At 44.1% G+C, this 17,713-nt stretch overlaps 2 protein-coding genes across 2 annotated transcripts in view; one reads left to right on the top strand and one right to left on the bottom strand.

The window, feature by feature from the left end:
• LOC135197134 (protein MAK16 homolog) overlaps window positions 1-17,713 on the bottom strand; it is a gene marked incomplete at its 5' end in the record, with an annotated part of 38,175 nt that overhangs the window by 2,025 nt on the left and 18,437 nt on the right.
• Window positions 3,375-15,036, top strand: LOC135197133 (protein MAK16 homolog A-like). The gene is made up of 4 exons (XM_064224103.1): window positions 3,375-3,497; window positions 4,954-5,097; window positions 14,045-14,230; window positions 14,889-15,036. Exons 1-4 carry the CDS (start codon window positions 3,409-3,411, stop codon window positions 14,968-14,970), a joined length of 501 nt encoding a protein of 166 aa, XP_064080173.1. The 5' UTR covers window positions 3,375-3,408; the 3' UTR covers window positions 14,971-15,036.

Genomic DNA, 17,713 nt, shown 5'->3' on the forward strand with positions numbered 1-17,713 from the left:
GCTATTGTATAAATTTGTATTTTTCTCAATCAAACATATGCCCCTCAATGCTAACTTTCCTCTTTTAACGACTTTCTGGTCATTGCAAATTCGGCCCCATTAATTTCTTATGGTGCGAAAACAGACGGAGGCCCAGACCCGGAAAGCGATTGCATCACACTACGGTGGTAATCCAGCTGTAAAACATCTTCATATATCCAAAAAGTAAATAATAAAGATATATATGCGCCTTACGATTATAACATTACATGAATAGCTGATAACAATCTGCATGAATAACTGGTAAACTGTTCTGCAAAAAAGTTGAGTATAGGATTCATCTACAATAGGTACGTAAGTCAAATGTCGTGACGTCATAATACAGGACTTGAAAGAACGTTCTAATTCCGAAAAATAATTACTTAAATTTTGAGTCAGAATCGAGTTTACTTTTTCAATAATTGAATACTTTTTCAAAAATAATTCATCATTAAAGTTATGGTTAAATATTGATGTTTTACTATTTATTTAAATAATTATTTAGTGCACGCTTCGTCGTTGTCTTCTACCAAAACAGTAGTTTCCTTAAAAATGTCTTGGTTAGGGACCGTGTTTCCGATTGTTGTGATGAAAGTGCCCCAGCATCTATGGGTACAAGTGGTGTGTGGATTTATCACAGGAAATGGGAAGTTTGTTGACACAAGTGACTCCACAAACATCTAGATGGCGTCAATCTTCTAAGATATTTAAGCTTAAGTAAAAATTTTGAAAGCGTTTTGGTGAGTTTTGCTCTGTGTTGGACACCCTTTTCACTACCCTCTGTTTAATGCTTTAAATTTGGCCTTAATTTCTAACTTCGGAGAAAATACTTACTTCGAAAGGAAAGTATAGAGGTTTACGCTCGTCTATCACCAACAAACAAAGTCGCGACTGATGCCCATCTCCGGTGTCAGGACACGTTATAAGTACTTTTTCGGAGGTTGGCATGCCGTGATCGTCGGTGAGTTGAGCCAGGCCAAGGTAAGTAGTTCCACCCAAAACAGCTGACCGCCAAAACAGCTGACGAACATGCCCCCGACCCAATGCGCCATGCGACCTTGGCTTCCCAACATGGCTGCGTCCATGTCTTGTCCTGAACATCTTCAATTTGCCGCCGCCAATCCGGTCACGCATCTAGATTTAGGGAAATTGTGTCGTGATGAGAGTGAATCGCTTGTGTTTCTCATGAAAAGTGGCCAGAATTCTCCGACAATTCCGATTTCAAGTAAGGCACGTGGTTTTGTTTTGTTTTTGTTGTCGATGCCGTTTTTTCTTGCCAGAACATACGAGCTTGCCAAGAATCATTAAAAATATGGATAAGGCGCACAGCGCCGTTCTACCACGCTGAAACTAATTCACTAATTTTTTATATTCCATTACTGCACGTTTTCAAAAATCGCGCCGAAACATACGTCCGCCATCTTGTTTGTATTCGTCTGCCAATTATCTAGCAGATGGTACTCTTGCCCGACGAATCTGCAGGCGCTCCGTATCCTTGTTTCACCATTTGAATATCGAGTGATTAAGGCTGATCCACGCGAGTGATGATGGATCCACTGGGGTGTTTCCCCATAATAGCAGTTACCTTGATAGATCTATATAACTCTTCCACAGCGAGCCAGACTAAGGCAGTTGACGTTATTCTATTCAGTTTTACCTCATGAACAAGAATTTAAAGTAATATTTCTTTTTTGCCCACCTGTAATTACCCTGTAATTTACCTTTGAACTCAATCCTAAGCACTTTTTCGGGAAGTGGCTGCGTTCCGAGAGAAGTGGCCACTATGTCGCCGCTCAGTCATTTACCCTAGTACCAGCCAATTTGGGATGTTCGTTAAAAACAAGCAAAAGATGTAAATGTAAGAACAGATAAGCACAAACAAAAACACAAACAAAAGGCAGTAGGAAGTACCCTATTTCAATCGGTGACAGGCAGGAACCAGGCCGCGGTAGACGTCTTCAGTTTTACCGAAAATTAAGGTAGTTTGTAGAATGATGGGACGACCTCTGAATTTGGAAAGCTACTAAAAAGTTCTGTTTTTTTGATGATTTTGTAGTTGCTTACTTAGGTGGTGTAGTTAGGTAGGAGGTAGGTAAGTTCTCATTAGGCCAGGACCTGGCATTCTAGGAAAGGTTAGGTTCGTTTATGTCTGCAGAATCGTCCAATTGTTCTACTCGCCCAGAAAAACAAAATTTTAGCCCCATTTCTGTAATCATGCCACAAGAATGTAATGTTTGGTGTTGGCCTATGTTAGTTTTGATGTAAAATTTGTTGCTATCCTTAGGCTTGGCTAGGTGTGATTTTATTGATTTTGATATTCATTTTCTTTGAAAATGCATAGGTGGTTACTTCATCATCCTTCCTCCATATCTAAGGTTTTGAGGACCACGGTGAGAAATCAGGGTCTTTGTGGTGTGACAAAACAATATGATTGAATAGTATTTGGTAATAGTTATTATGTTGACTTATCTCAATGTAATGTTAGTGCAAGGGCTGGATTCTGCCAAGTTATTATGTTGACTTATCTCAATGTAATGTTAGTGCAAGGGCTGGATTCTGCCAAATTGGCAAGCTTTGTCCCCTCTGGATCTTACTCCTTTAACCTCTCCCTCTAAACCTGACATGGATGCACTCTAACCTTCCCTACCCTAGGTGCTGGGTCCTACCTGACCTGGTTGGAGAACCCTCACCATACCTGACACAGGATGCCATGGAGTGTATGATAGTGGTATATTTACAGGTTATTATCTGACACAACTTAGAATGCCAGCCCTACTTGATCCCCCTTTGAACATTTTACAATTATTTAATGTTACCTTAGATGTGTTAGTCTAGGCCCAGTAATTGCCATAGTTGCAGGTCAGATTTAGTATTTAGTACTATCTATTTGTATCAAAATAGTTATCACACAGGGACCAGCTTTGTTACAAGGTGACAGTTTTATTCATGAAATTAGCCAATATTGATGTAAAACTCTCCATACACTATAACCATACAAACTTGTTATTTTACTTGCTTTATAATGCCTGATATATTGAGTATAGCTTGAGTACAGTAAATGGTTGAAATTTTATAATTTTATCCAATTTTGATGGAATACCTTAAGAAAGTTTTTATTTATGGATGAACATACTCTAATTTTGAGTTGTTGTAGTTTGGATGCTGGCTTACGTTGTTAGGATTTATATACGTATCTTGTACGTAATAAGAATTTATGCCGTCCTTAATTCCAAGAAAGTTAAGCCTCAGAATTTATAAATGATATTGATAAAGCTGTGGTAATTTATTGCTTATAGCATGTAATAGCTTTGGTGACATTCCATTGTTAGGGTATTTATTCAGTTTTGTTTTACAAGTGATTTGTGCATCATATGAGTTTTGACAGACAGTATGAGCATATTAGTGTTAATTGATTCTCTTTTTCTTTTCCAGATCACATGGAGTATTATAAACAAAACATTATGTTCTTTTAAAATACAGTAAGTGTGAATATTTATTTTTATTATATTTAACTTTTTGATATTAAGAAAAAAAGTTTTTGGTATGGACACCAACAGGTATAATTTCCTTGAATATTATTAGATAATTCTTTAAATACTGGTGTCTGGTAATACGTACTCATAAAATTAGGCATACCCTGTCATAAGTGAGTATCAGCACCTCTACAGGTGGATTTGATCACTGTCTGCCTAGTGTTAACTCTCCTGCAACATGGAGATGGATAATTTTTGGTGAAGTAATGAGTATGTACATATCGGAAAAAATTCAAGGTATTTTATTGTAAAAAACTTACTTTTGTTCTCAGTCAAACAAACTTTTAAATGCCTTGATTAGCTACTTACATGGGAAAGCTTCAGTATCCTGAAGATTTTTCCTTTATGAAGAGGTGCTTGGCCAGTGATATTGTTCGCAGACCAAAGTAGTTCAATCAGAAGGTTGGATGGTCATGATCAAACAAGGGCCTTGTAAGTATGGTAATGGTTTATACTTAGCTTAGGATTCATATGTTGAGAGAATGATCAAAAGGTGATGTTTACTGTGAAGTTGGGGTGAAGTAGCAGGTATCGTAGATAAACTTTTGCGCATGTGGATGATGAGTCTGCCCTCACCCCTTCTTTCTTTTTCCATAGGCTGTGACACATTTTGGTCAGCAGCTATTATTGGAGAGAGGAAAGTTTACATCAATTGATTTATTTTTTAGATCCCTCAAGGAAAATCTGATAAAAAATAGGAGACGACATCCAGTTGATTGTGTCAGAATTGCCACAGAAGTTGAATGACTTTACCTCATGACTCTCGACTTTAAAGACTGGTGCCTCAGACTCCAAGGTAGAAATATACACATATAAAATGACTTATCAGCTAAAAAGAGATTTTACTCTTTGAAACATTGCTTGACGGTGCTGTAGATAAATACTACAGGCGTGAAGACATATTTTGCCCATGACCCTAGGTCTGGAATAACTAGAATATGATGAGTTAACATGAACAAAATTCTGGGGAGTTAAAAATTCAGTCATGTTACCTTAGGAAACATCTGTTGTCTATTCTGGTAGATCTAGGATAACAAGGCTATGTAGCCTAACATCATGAAAATTCTTGGGAGTGAGAATGCAGATAGTTGACACACAAGACATTCAGGTACGGGTATGTTAATTACCACCGCCACCAGCAGAGTTACTAAAGGACCATGGTGCATACTTTGACTCAGGCATGTGGAAACTGGAACTCCTCTTCTGCTTTTGGTGGTGTCTAGAAATTACCTTACAGGAGGCTTAGACCTTTGTAAAGTTGTCAAGTAATGAGCTGTTTGATATTTAAAAAAAAGATAATTTAGATTTTTCCAAACAGCTCTTTTATACTAGATTTATGGTTAGATTTTTTCTGTAATGTGTACTATGACTGATTATTGATTTTTTGCCACTCTACTTTCAGAGCAAAGAGTCAGAGATTCTGTCGGAATGAATATAACCTAACTGGCTTGTGTAGTCGTAGTTCATGCCCCCTAGCCAACACACAATATGCCACTGTTAGAGAAGAAAAAGGTATACTTTACCTCTACATGAGAACAGCAGAAAGGCAAGTACGATGACTTGTAGGAATTTGATTTTCTTAATTATATTAGCATGTAGTGTATTTGTGTTATTCCTTATAAAGAATTATTTTGGGGTTTAAATCCAAATTGGTCATATATATGTAGTAGACCTTAAATTACGTAGTTTAGAATGAAAATGGAATTTTTCATTGATTTGTTATAGGATTGGCAATTAGTAGGTACAATAACTGTTTTTGTGTACTCTGGTATAATTTGGGTAGATCATTTGGCACAGTGACACCTTTATTTAGTTAATGTAATCATGTAAACTATGCAGTGGTGTTGCTTTTCTTTCTTTTGCTGCCTCATTTTCTGTTTGGTTCAGTGAAGAAGTTATTTGTTATTTTCTAACATTTTCTGTTGTATTTGATGGGTAAGGACTTATTTATATAGTGTGGCACGTTGGGACTGAAAATGCAAAATGCAGTTAGTAGTACTTTTTTCTTCTTCAGTGGGAAACTGTTATGACAAACGCTAGTGTGGAGATATTAAGGTCTTTTAGAAAGTTACCCACTTGAAAAGAAGCCATTTGAGGTCAAGTGATAAAACTAGCCTTCCAAAAATTATGCCATTCACATGTTCATCCCTCTTGCACATACACAATTTGTTCCGATGCGAGATACTTACCTCGAACCATTTCATAGGAGATTCCCGGATGTCGATCCGGGTCCGACCAGAAAATTCTGGTTATATGCCGCACCCAGGTCAGGCCTATGCCCCAGGGGTCGAGACCAAGCCATCCTAATGACTATAGTCAGTCCTTCTCTGGTCGCAGGAGCGTGAATACGCCCCTGCTCGTCCGGTGTCCGGCCCTTATCTTTGTCCGTGTGTGTGCTTTGTGTGCGTGTATCGTGTTTTTGTGCGATGTCGGCCTCGGAGCCTCAACGTCGTTGCCCCGGTCCTGAAGGACGGGCTTGTGGAGCTTTTCTCTCGCCCCCTCTGATTTGATCCTCATTCTTTGTGTAATTCGTGTAGGGGGGGAGGGGGCGCTTGCTCTAAAGACAACATGCTTGGAGTACATTTCTTGGCCATCGTATCAGTGGGATTTGGCTTCCACTAAGAAGAAAAAGAAGTCTAAATCTTCTTCGGCGAAGATTTCGCGGGGATCGAGGAGTGAGAGCAGCAGCAGAGACGGCGGCGCCCCTTCTCCTTCGGTATCGTCGGAGAGGAAGTCTCCCCGCCTTGCTACAGGTTCTTTCTCCTGCCCCCTCCCAGCGAGGGGGCCTAGGTGAGTCCGTTGCCGGGGTCTCCCCCATGGGGGTCCCGATGAGTCGTTTCCCCAACAGGTGGTACCGGAGGCTTCCGCGGTGCTGAGGGACTGCGTGGTCGCGGTTGCAGCTCCAGGGCTCCACCCCGTCCTGGTCCTCTCTCTTGGCATCGGTGCAGGGGGGGGACCCGTCCCTCCCCTCTGCGGAGCTTCCCGCTTCGGCTCTCCCCGCTTCGTCTACGGCCTCTCCCCGCTTTCGTCTACGGCTCTCCACCCCGCTACAGCTCGCCTCGCTGCGGCCCCTCCCGCTCTCGAGCGGAGCTCGCCGCTCGCGGCCGGACCCGGACCGGTTTACCCGGTCACGGATCCACCCAACCACCCGGCTCCAACCCTTTTCCCTTCTGCCGTTGGGGATGTCTTTCCCCCTCGTACTCCGGGCAGATCCCCAGTGAAGGACGATGCATTCCCGTCCTGGGGCTTCCCGTCTAGGGGACAGGAGGAGCCGGGAATGGCCTTGGGGGCGGTCCCGATGTGATAGAGGTGTCCCCGCGGCGACGCCGAAAACTCCTCGCGTTCCCCCCGCGATGGGAGTCGCCGGAGGAGAAGCAAGAGACGTCGGGATTCGTCAGGGAGAGGAGTTCTTCAAGTTACTACTCAAGGGAGAGATCCTCCCGTAGGAGGACGCTCCTCCAAGAAGAGGCGCCGTCATGGGAGACGCAGGAGACGTAGTTACTCCTCGTCCTCGAGCGGCTCTTCCCGCTCTCATCATCGTAGCCGGGATCGTAGAGGGAGTGACAGGCGTCGGGACATCTTCCCCCAGGGGCGGAGGCGTTCTCCTTCCCCGAGGGTGGGCCCCCACCCCAATGGCCCCCAGGAAGGTCTCTCATGGGGGGGTTCCCAGCCATCTCCCTCCCTACTCGTCCCTCGGTCCCGGTGGATCCTGCCTCGGTCCTCGTCAGCCATAGGGTTGGCCTCCATGACCGAGCGGGCTCCTTCTTCGTGTTCCCACACGATTGTCGCCTTCGCGGATGGAGCCTAGAGCCGATACCTCCTTAGGGGGTGCAGAGACCCTCCACCGCTCAGGTATGAGTACCTCCTCGGGATGGGCCAGGCGTTCGGGGCATCCCCCCTGCAGGAGACCGTTGTGCAACTGGGGTTAGGAGCCCCTCTCCGGGGAGCTTCTCCAGCTTCCCTCCAGCTAGGGTCTGGGGCCTCCTCCTCCGTCGCGGGACGCTGAGGAAGAGACCCTTATCCAGGAGGTACTCCGAATGCCCTGGAGGAATTGGGTCCAGTGGATGAAGGTTCTGCTTTCAGGAGAGTCCTCTCTCTGATTAGGTCCATGAACCGGCTAGAGGAGCCAGCCCCGACGGTAGAGGACAACAGATCCATGGCGGTGGACTTTCTGTTCAGGGATCCAGAGGAACCCAAGCCCTCTCTCAGCCTCCTAGGTCCACCAATACGGAGAAGGCCCTGACGGTGGTGGAGAAACTCATTGCAGGCTCCAGTAACTCCTTGCGTTGGCACTCCTCGGCTAGACTACTCCCAGCGTCTAAGCCGAGTCAGAGGCGGCTATATGGCCCGGGAGGTGCCCCTCTCCTCCCCAAATCCGTGGAAGGTAACTTGGCAGCCCTAGCGCCCGGACTCTCGAAGAGAGGCTCACGTCGGGACTAGTCTCCTTCTCTCACCAGGAGGCTATGGCTATGGAAGTCACAGCGTGGACCTCGATTCATGTGGCTTCTTGGTTAGATCTGTGGTCCGGGGCGGTAGCCATTCCCCACCCTCCACGACTTGAGGGACGAGGCCTCTCTTGCCCAATTCAAAGAACTAATTTTGTCGGGGTAAGTCCTTGGGCTTCCTCACGACCCAACTGGTCTCGTCCTGGGCGAACTGGATCTTGAGGAGGAGGGATTCTGTGCTGGCCAAACTCCCCTAGGAGCATTCCTGAGAGGGAGCTAAGGACCTTCGAAACGCCCCAGTGGAAGGAGCTGCTCTCTTTCCGGAGAAGCTAGTGGAGGAGTCTGTGGAACGGGGGAGGAAGGCCAGCCAAGGCCCAATCGTTTATAGGGCCCCTCCCCTACGTCAGTCGGTGCCGAAAAGACCTAGTGAGCGGGACCGAAACCTCAGAATAGGACCCTCTCGGCTCCCCCCACGAATCACTGCGGAACTGGAGAGACCAGGGAAACTCAGCCCTCCCCCAGGACCCTCCCTCCTTCCAGGCACCCTTCAGGCCCAGACACCCTACTTCTTCCAGGAGGGGTCTAACAACCGCTTCCTAGGAGAAGTAGGAGTCGAGGCCCTCTACCGTGTCTTTCGCCACCGGTGGGGGGTTGCCTCTCGAGCTGTTGGCAGAACTGGGAGGATCTCGAGCCGAGCCCTGGACAGTCCAGGTCCTCAGGGACGGTACCGAATCCCCTTCCTAGACCAGAAGCCTCCCTGACAGGGGAGCCGGCCAATCTGGCCTCTCAGCCCCGGAACCCTGTGCACAGGGAGGCCCTAAGGCTAGAAGTTCAGGCACTGCTGGAGAAGGGAGCCCTCCAGCAGGTGTGGATCGCTCCCCCGGGTTCTTCAGTCGACTTTTCCTGGTGGAGAAGTCGTCAGGGGGGTGGCGACCGGTCATAGACTTTCGGTCCTCAACTCATTCATCCTAAAAGAGCCCTTCAAGATGGAAACCACGCTCGGTGCTGGCTTCCGTGAGGCAAGGGGATTTCATGATGTCCCTGGATCTCAAAGACGCCTACTTCCAGATCCCGGTACACCCGTCCTCCAGGAAATACCTTCGCATAAGTTGGGAGGACCGGACCTTCCAGTTCAAGTCACTCTGCTTCGGACTGGCAACGGCCCTGCAAGTGTTCACGAGGGTGTTCTCCCTGGTGTCGTCTTGGGCCCACAAGAGGGGTATACGCCTTCTCAGGTACCTAGACGACTGGCTACTACCTTTCCTCCTCAAAGGAGCGCTTGATAGAACAGAGAGACGCCCTCCTGGCATTCTGCAAAACCCTGGGAATCATGGTGAACTGGGAGAAGTCCCTTCTAGCTCTCCCTCCACCAGGATGGTGTACCTGGGGATGGAATTGGATACGGAAGTGGGGCGAGCTTTCCCCCTCGGGGGACAGGCTGGCAAACCTCCGAAAAATTGCCTGCAACTCCTAAGCCACCCCCAGAGACCGGCAAAGGAGTGGCAAAGGCTTTTAGGCCACCTGGTCTCCCTGGAAAAACTAGTCCCCCAGGGAAGGCTGAGATTAAGGCCACTACAATGGGACCTGAAAGTAGGGTGGTGGCCCAGAAGGAGGAAACACCTCAAAAGCCGGTTTCCATCTCACTGGCAGCAAGGAAGGCCCTCGGTTGGTGGCTGAATCCTGCAAACTCTCGTCGGGGTGTGCCCCTCGGGTCAGTGCCCCCGGAGATGCTCCTGTTTACGGACGCGTCGAAGGTAGGCTGGGGGGCCACCTGAATTCCCTCTCAGTGCGGGGGATATGGTCGCAAGAGCAGAGCACCTTCCACATAAACAAACTGGAGCTCTTGGCAGTAAAAGCATGCCCTGGAAGCATTCAAGGAAGCAGTGGGAGGACACTCGGTGTGTCTGATGTGCGACAATGCCACAGTGGTCGCCTACGTCAAGAAGCAAGGAGGCCTGAGATCAAGGGATCTCTGCGGATTGACGGAGGAGGTCTTGAGCCAAACCGAAGCCCTTGGGACCTCCTTGACGGCAAGATTCATTCCCGGCAAGAAAAAGCGTAGTCGCCGACGGCCTCAGCAGATGGGGTCAGGTGGTGGGATCCGAATGGTCCCTACACCCCGAAGTAGCGAGGGAACTAATAGGGAAGTGGGGCTCCCCATCCCTGGACCTGTTTGCTACGAGGCTAAACACCAAACTGCCGGTGTACTGCTCCCCGGTGCCGGACCCAGCCGCGTTTTGGGAGGATGCGTTCCAGCACACCGTGGGACGGCCTGGACATGTACGCTTTCCCTCCCTTTGCAGTCCTCAGGCAGGTCCTCAACCATCTAAGAAAGGCGAAAGGGGCGTGGCCCTGACGTTTGGTGGCAGCCTTGGTGGCCGGACAGGGAGTGGTTCCCGGACCTTCTAGAGTTGGCCTCTCTTCCTCCTTGGGAGCTGCCCCCCAGGCCAGACCTGTTAAGACAGCCCCACTTCGAGAGGTTCCACAGGAACATTCCAGCCCTCTCCCTTCACGGCTGGAGACTATCGAGCGGCTGTTAAATAGGAGAGGGTTTTCTGGGAGGGTGGCTTCTCACATGTCCAGTTACTTGAGGGAATCCTCCGCTAACATCTACCAGGCAAAGTGGAAGGTTTTTGGGGTTTTTTGGGCCTGGTGTAGAAAGCGTAACCTGGAACCTCTCCGAGCGAAGATCCCAGACATCGCAGAATTCTTGACCTACCTGAGGTTGGACAAGGCCTGTCAATTCCAGCAGTCAAAGGAGCCAGGTCTTCTCCCTGAAAGGCTGGATCTGGGGAACTCGAAGCCTCTGTCCTTGCTCATAAGGAGCTTTGAGCAGAAGTGCCCTCCCAGCGCTGGCTTGGTTCCCCGCTGGGATGTTGCAATAGTTTTAGATTCCCTGAGGAAGCCCCCGTTCGAGCCGCTCAAGGACATCCTGGATAGGGAGCTGACCCTCAAGACAGTGTTTCTGCTAGCCCTGGCCTCCACAAAGAGGGTGGGGGAGCTCCACGGCCTCTCGTATGTAGTGACCCACACGAGGGGATGGAAGGAACTCTCATTCAGGTTGTCCCCTCCTTCGTGGCTAAGAATCAGAACCCCTCGAGCTCGGATCTCAGGTTCGTGGAGTTTTCCATCCCTGCCCTCCCGAAATCGGACCAGCCTAAGGATCTCCTCCTTTGTCCGGTGAGGGCAGTTCGGAAGTACATGGAGGAAAGAACAGCGCCCGGTTCAGGCCGGAGGTAAAGAATCTCTTCGTCACCACGGGAAGGGTGAAGAAGGCAGCCTCGAAAAACACCATCTCCTTTTGGCTGAGAGAAAACCATCCGGAGAGCCTACGAGAAGGGGGGCCTTTCCCCTCCAGAGGGAGCCAAGCCCCATGACATCAGGGGAATTGGGGTGTCCCTCTCATTCTCAAAGAACATGCAGTGGACCAGGTCCTGAGGGCAGGAGTCTGGAATAGGCAGTCGACATTCACAGCCCACTATCTAAAAGACTGCACGAGAAGGTCGCTCGACGCCTTTGAGATTGGCCCCGTGGTGGCAGGCCAGCAACAGGTCTAGGTCCCCTCTCCAATCTTCTTGGAGTGCGGACGGGCCGGTGTGTATTGAGTGTATGTGAGTGTGTGTGTGGTTTTTCCTCAAATCCCCCCTAATCCTTATCCTTGTTATCCCTGGGCCTTTGGTTGGAGCGAGGAATCCAGGATACTCAGGTAAGATACGCAGGAGTGCGTATGGTTCTCAGTACAAACCACAGTTTTACATGTCAAGGTTTGGTTATACCCGCACCAGGCTTGCCTTGCACCCCTCCTAACCAACCACCCACGATAACGGGCTGGGTTGAGTTCTAAGGGGAGCGGTCGCCCCTCCTCTGACCTATCACCTTTGGGGGCCGTTCCCTCCCCTAACCTTCGCCCTCCTCCTAAGGGGTAAGTCTCCTATGAAATGGTTCGAGGTAAGTATCTCGCATCGGAACAAATCACAAATTCTTGGTAATTTGTATTTTTCCTAGCGATACTTACCTCGAACCATGGAATTAGACTCCCGCCCTTCCAGCCTCGCTGAAGCTTAGGGGAGACACCTTGGAGTGGAGTAAGAAGGACTGACTATAGGTCATTAGGATGGCTTGGTCTCCGACCCCTGGGGCATAGGCCTGACCTGGGTGCGGCATATAACCAGAATTTTCTGGTCGGACCCGGATCGACATCCGGGAATCTCCTATGAAATGGTTCGAGGTAAGTATCGCTAGGAAAAATACAAATTACCAAGAATTTGTGATATTGTTAAAATGTTCTAGTTTATTCAGTATTTTGTGATGCCATCAACATGGCTTGTATAAGTGTATTGGGAATTAGTAGTACACAAGTGTGGAAAGTGCTCTGTTATTTCCAAGACTATTATAGCTGATGGAGGAATAGTTTTGGTTGAACAGGTAGTAATGGGTAGTATACCTCTTCGTCCACAAGTGTGAAAGCCATTTCTTGTTGCAAAATGGGTTGGTATGTTTTCAGACCATTATCATAGTTTTTATTTTTTCATGGCTCTATTTGTGTTTTTTTTTTTAACTGGATTCTGGTAAAGCTTCCAGAACTCTCATTGGCTTTGGCATGTAACATTTTCTGAAGGATCATTGGTATTAAGTGCAGCGTAATATGTTATATTATACAAGTTCTCACATACTGTACATAATGTATTTAGAATATGGTATAAGCTATAGATTGCCATAAATCATAAACCCAAAATCTCAAAAGAATACTTTCATTGGTACTTATTCACATAAAGTTTTATGCTAGTCACTCATGCTGTTTGTCTAAATTAAAATCAGTGGCAACATTTCACACTACTAAGAAACTCCACAGTTGAAAGTATGGTGCAAGAGCAATCTCAAGATAAGATAAATAAAGCACTAATGCATGCTGGACGGTACTTTGTACTTTACCACTGGGAACCTGCTTTTATACCCATACCATACAACTGACAAGAAAACTTGAAGAAAAGCAGAGTTCCATGTATAGCAATACAAAACCTGTCAATCACTGTTTTCTGCTATAAGAAAGAGGAGTATCTGGAAATTACATCAAAGCACTTGGACTGACGTCATCTCACAGTGCAGTACAACTTTCCTAACTTATCCATAGGATTAACTATTGTGAGAATCATATTTAAACATCAAGTACAGTGGAGCTTGCTTCACACCAATGTGTCTACCTAAGCAGACATACCTGGCAATCTGGTAGGACACTTGGTCCAAGGGACTTGAAGTTTAGTTATCAAAAATTTCCTGTCTAGTATGAAAGTCAGACAGGAAATTTTTGATAACTAAACTTCAAGTCCCTTGGACCAAGTGTCCTACCAGATTGCCAGGTATGTCTGCTTAGGTAGACACTTTGGTGTGAAGCAAGCTCCACTGTACTTGATGTTTAAATATGATTCTCACAATAGTTAATCCTATGGATAAGTTGGGAAAGTTGTACCATACTGTGAGATGATGTCAGTCCAAGTGCTTTGATGTAATTTCCAGTTACTCCTCTTTCTTATAGCAGAAAACAGTGATTTGACAGGTTTTGTATTGCTATACGTGGTACTCTGCTTTTCTTCAAGTTTTCTTGTCAGTTGTGTGGTATGGGTATAAAAGCAGGTTCGTAGTGGTAAAGTACAAAGTACCTTCCAACATGCATTAGTGCTTTATTTACCTTATCTTGAGATTGCTGTTGCACCATACTTTCAACTGTGGAGTTTCTTAGTAGTGTGAAATGTTGCCACTGATTTTAATTTAGACAAACAGCATGAGTGACTAGCATAAAACTTTATGGGAATAAGTGCCGATGAAAGTATTCTTTTGAGATTGTGGTTTTATGATTTATGGTAATCTATGGCTTATACCATATTCTAAATACATTATGTACAGTATGTGAGAGCTTTTATGAAATATTCTGAATTTCAATGGTTTGTACTTTATAATTTATCTTGTGCTTGTGTACAAACAGGATGATTTTGATCATATCTGGTTACTGACGATATAATGTTTTCATTTGTTTGTTCTTTGTCATTTCAGAGCCTTTTTCCCAGCCAAGCAGTGGGAAAGAGTCAAGCTTTCCAGGAATTTTGTAAAGGCTTTGCAGCAAATAGATGAAAACCTGGTCTTCTGGAAAAGGTATTTCCGCCAAAAATGCCGGCAGCGATTGCTAAAGATTACTCAGTATTTGACACGTATGAGAAAGATCAAATTAAAAGGAAAACAGTAAGTAGCTACTGTATGGTACTGTAGCATTAATTATTTCATATTGATACTATGTATATTATGAATACAGTATATTATTATGGTGTTTGGTAGTAGCATATAACTCCCACTACTGCATATTCATATACAAGTCTTCCAGTCAGTGAAGATAAGCAGTGTTGAGTTTAGTTGGTTTGTGGATGAATGAATGCTCAGTGATATCAGTGTATAACATCCCCCAATCATCTTACCGCACACTTCATTTAGGGTACTGCTTAGAATGTGGCTCCTGTGACACTATAGATGCTGCTAAACATTCTTTGTGGTAGCCCTTTCGTCCAAGCTGTTACTTTCTACTCATTATTTTCCATCCATTTTTTAATTGCATTCACCAGGTTGTCCAACCTCTTCTTACTCCTTTTTTTATCTCTCACAAAAGAACCAATCATTTGAGTTAGCTGAATTAAAGTAGAAATGCGACTAGATGTACTTATTATTTGAGCTATTTCACAACTATGATATTAATGAGTTGTAGCATGCTGACAATTAGAATTGGTCATAACCTTGTCTTTTTTACTTGTCATGCTAAAGTTGTATTAGAGATTGAGCAAAAAATCTTAATTTTAACTAACTGTTATGTGTTATGAGAAATATATGTTAAATAACTATATTCTTACAGCAAAAAATTGATCCCTATACAACGTAACATAGATGTACGACTGAGGAGACGAGAAGAAAAGGCTTTATCGCTGCTCGATTAGACAATGCAATTCATTGAGAACTTTTGCAGAGATTGAAAGAAGGAACTGTAAGTATCTGAGAAATTTGAGGACTGTATGTCTTCCAAAGCATCCATATTTATGTTCCTCACCAAATAGCATGATCCATTTGCATTGCTGGAATACACTGTTTCACAGAGAAGTCTGCCAGTCTTTACAGAGCTCTTACGTATATACCTACATACTTTGATATTCCTATTTTCTCCAAACTATACCATTTTTAATAAAATGAAGTGGCCAGTTCTATGACTTGAGAATTCTGGCTTATTGCTCTGATTAAGTCGACGTATCTTGGTCACTTATAGGCTATGGAAATTTCCCTCTTTAACTTTAGAAATCACATCACTATGCCAAGAGGCTTTGTTAATATATGGTTGGTAGAATATTTATATTAAGACCTCTATTTGCTGTTTGTACAATTTGGTCAGTCATACAGTTGTATAAAACACTTGTAATTTTTGTAATTATTATAAAGTATTTAAATGAACCAGATGATTCATAGTGATTTTTGATAAATACTCCCATGACACAGTTGCTTAATATGTAAAACTAATATGACAAGTTTTAAACACCAGTGATTTAAAAAATTTTGGTAGTCTTCAACATTTTTAATATTATCTAGGTAATATTTTTAAGATGCAGTTTAGTTTTATAGAAAACACACTGATTAGTAAAGTGAAATTCATAATATGTCAGATTCTTAGATTAAGACATACTTTACATTTTTTATAATTAAAAACATATGCCAAGGTATTAAATTTAAGATATGCTTTACATTTTAAAATTGTTTTTTATAATTAAAAAGATATGCCAAGGTATTACGTATTAAATTTAAGATTTACCATACATTTTTTTGTATATAATCAAGAGTAGTACATGTATATGTGCAACTACTATTGTCTAGTTGTCTATTTCAGTAGGCAGTCCTTGGGTTACGGCGGGGGTTCCATTCCCGAAAATTTCCTCAACCTGAATTATCTTAATTATAATGGGAATAAATAGGAACAGCACTGTAAAGCAGGTTAACAGCACCATGAGGCAAGTGCCTTAAGTCTGGAATGACTTAACCTGAACCCTGATGCAACCCAGGGGACTGCCTGTACTTGTGAAAATGAAACTGCAGGTCAGGTCATTCTTTAAAAGCAACAAATTATCTATACTAGTGTGCTTTTAACTGATTTATAATTACCTATGAAAGGTTCATTAATTAATGGCAACATGAATAGAACTATGATTCTGCAACATAAAGGCTCTGGGTATGTTCAGTGAAGAGATAAATATCTCCATACAGTACCATATTAAAAGGAGACATCTTAGGAAGGATGAAATAGACTTTACTTGCTTACTAACTAGAGGGAAGGTTACACCTGTAAGATCTTGGTATCCTATTGGTTTAGACATCATTTTAGCTTACTCTGATGTGTATGAAGAAGGACCCTCATGGATGAGAGTGACAGTTCATGAAATCAGGACACTGTTAACTTCTTTTGCCTTTAAAAGAGATGTTGGGATTTCTGCAGTCCTAAATACAAGTACTTGAAGGAGTAAAAAAACACTTTTGTCAACTGCTGCATGAAAGTTGTTACACCCCAGGCAATGGTAATGCGTTTCTTAAGACCAATAGTTGCAGCAGGTCATGCTATTCCTCTGGTGGGAGATGTGCATTCCTTCACCTCTTTTTTTTAGCTCAGCCCTGTTCATTTCAACTACTGATGAGATGTAGACTTCCAGGGATACAAGCTACTATATCCCTTTTGATTGGTTACTTTTGCTTTTCACCCTTTTTTTTTTTATTATTATTATTAAGCTGCTACTTTACTCAAGTACAAATTATTACTTCATACCCAGGGTGTTCATGGTTAAGAAAGAAACCCATTATTTTGAGCACTTAGATCTTGACCATTGTTTGGCCTCAAGTGTTCTTCAAAACCATTGGACCTCACAGTAGTTGGACATGATTCTTTTCATCCTCTCACACGAATATCTGTTTTGGTTAATTATGATTAATGGGTTTTGCATGAAAAATGTCAAGATTTTAGAATAAGAACAAAATGTTTCAATATAAACCGGTCATAGCACTTACCTTCCTCCCAGTCCCCTTGTTCTAGCTGTGTTGGAAATTTCACTCAAATGTGATCATAGATGTGCATTTGCTTAGTCACTGAGGAAGTGGTTTTCAGGCTATTGTTATTTTTCTACATACACTACTTAAGAATGTCTTTGGAGTCTTGGGAATTCAACACTGAATTTAAGCTAAATGTAATTTATGGGTTTGTATACTAAAGACTGAATCTTTTTGTGAAGAATTATTGCCTCATGTCCTGCTCGAATAAGCCTCCAAGCATCAGCTGTAATGCTAATGCATTTGTGCCTCAGGTGCAAAGTCTCACGACCAAGTTCTGGTCTCTTGTAATTTCTTCTTCGCTAAGCTGTACGTGTACTTGGTTGTATTTTACAACAGTCGCTGACCTGATTAAACGCCTCAACAAATTCAGATCCAAGCGAAGTCTGTGTTAAATACTTTTTAGTAACTAGGATGCAGTCTTAAAAACTTGTTTTATGTTGCAGTTGGTCTTTCAGTGTTTATTAGGTGATTGAGTTCCAGTAAAATTACTGCAACTTATTTCTTGGTTTAAGGTAAAATGTATTTGAAGTGGATGTCCTTTTATTTTAATAACTGGCAAATCTTGGATTCAAACTCCCCTGTTATAAAATTTTACCAGAC

The sequence above is a fragment of the Macrobrachium nipponense genome, chromosome 18 (genome assembly GCF_015104395.2).
Source record: "Macrobrachium nipponense isolate FS-2020 chromosome 18, ASM1510439v2, whole genome shotgun sequence".
Taxonomy (NCBI): Eukaryota; Metazoa; Arthropoda; class Malacostraca; order Decapoda; family Palaemonidae; genus Macrobrachium; species Macrobrachium nipponense.

Excerpts from the sequence above, each read along its gene's own strand:
- LOC135197133 (XM_064224103.1), top strand. The coding sequence starts at position 3,409 with ATGAGCATATTAGTGTTAATTGATTCTCTTTTTCTTTTCCAGATCACA. Across the intron at positions 3,498-4,953 it reads TTATGTTCTTTTAAAATACA|AGCAAAGAGTCAGAGATTCT; the intron begins GTAAGTGTGAAT and ends CTCTACTTTCAG. Across the intron at positions 5,098-14,044 it reads TACATGAGAACAGCAGAAAG|AGCCTTTTTCCCAGCCAAGC; the intron begins GCAAGTACGATG and ends TTGTCATTTCAG.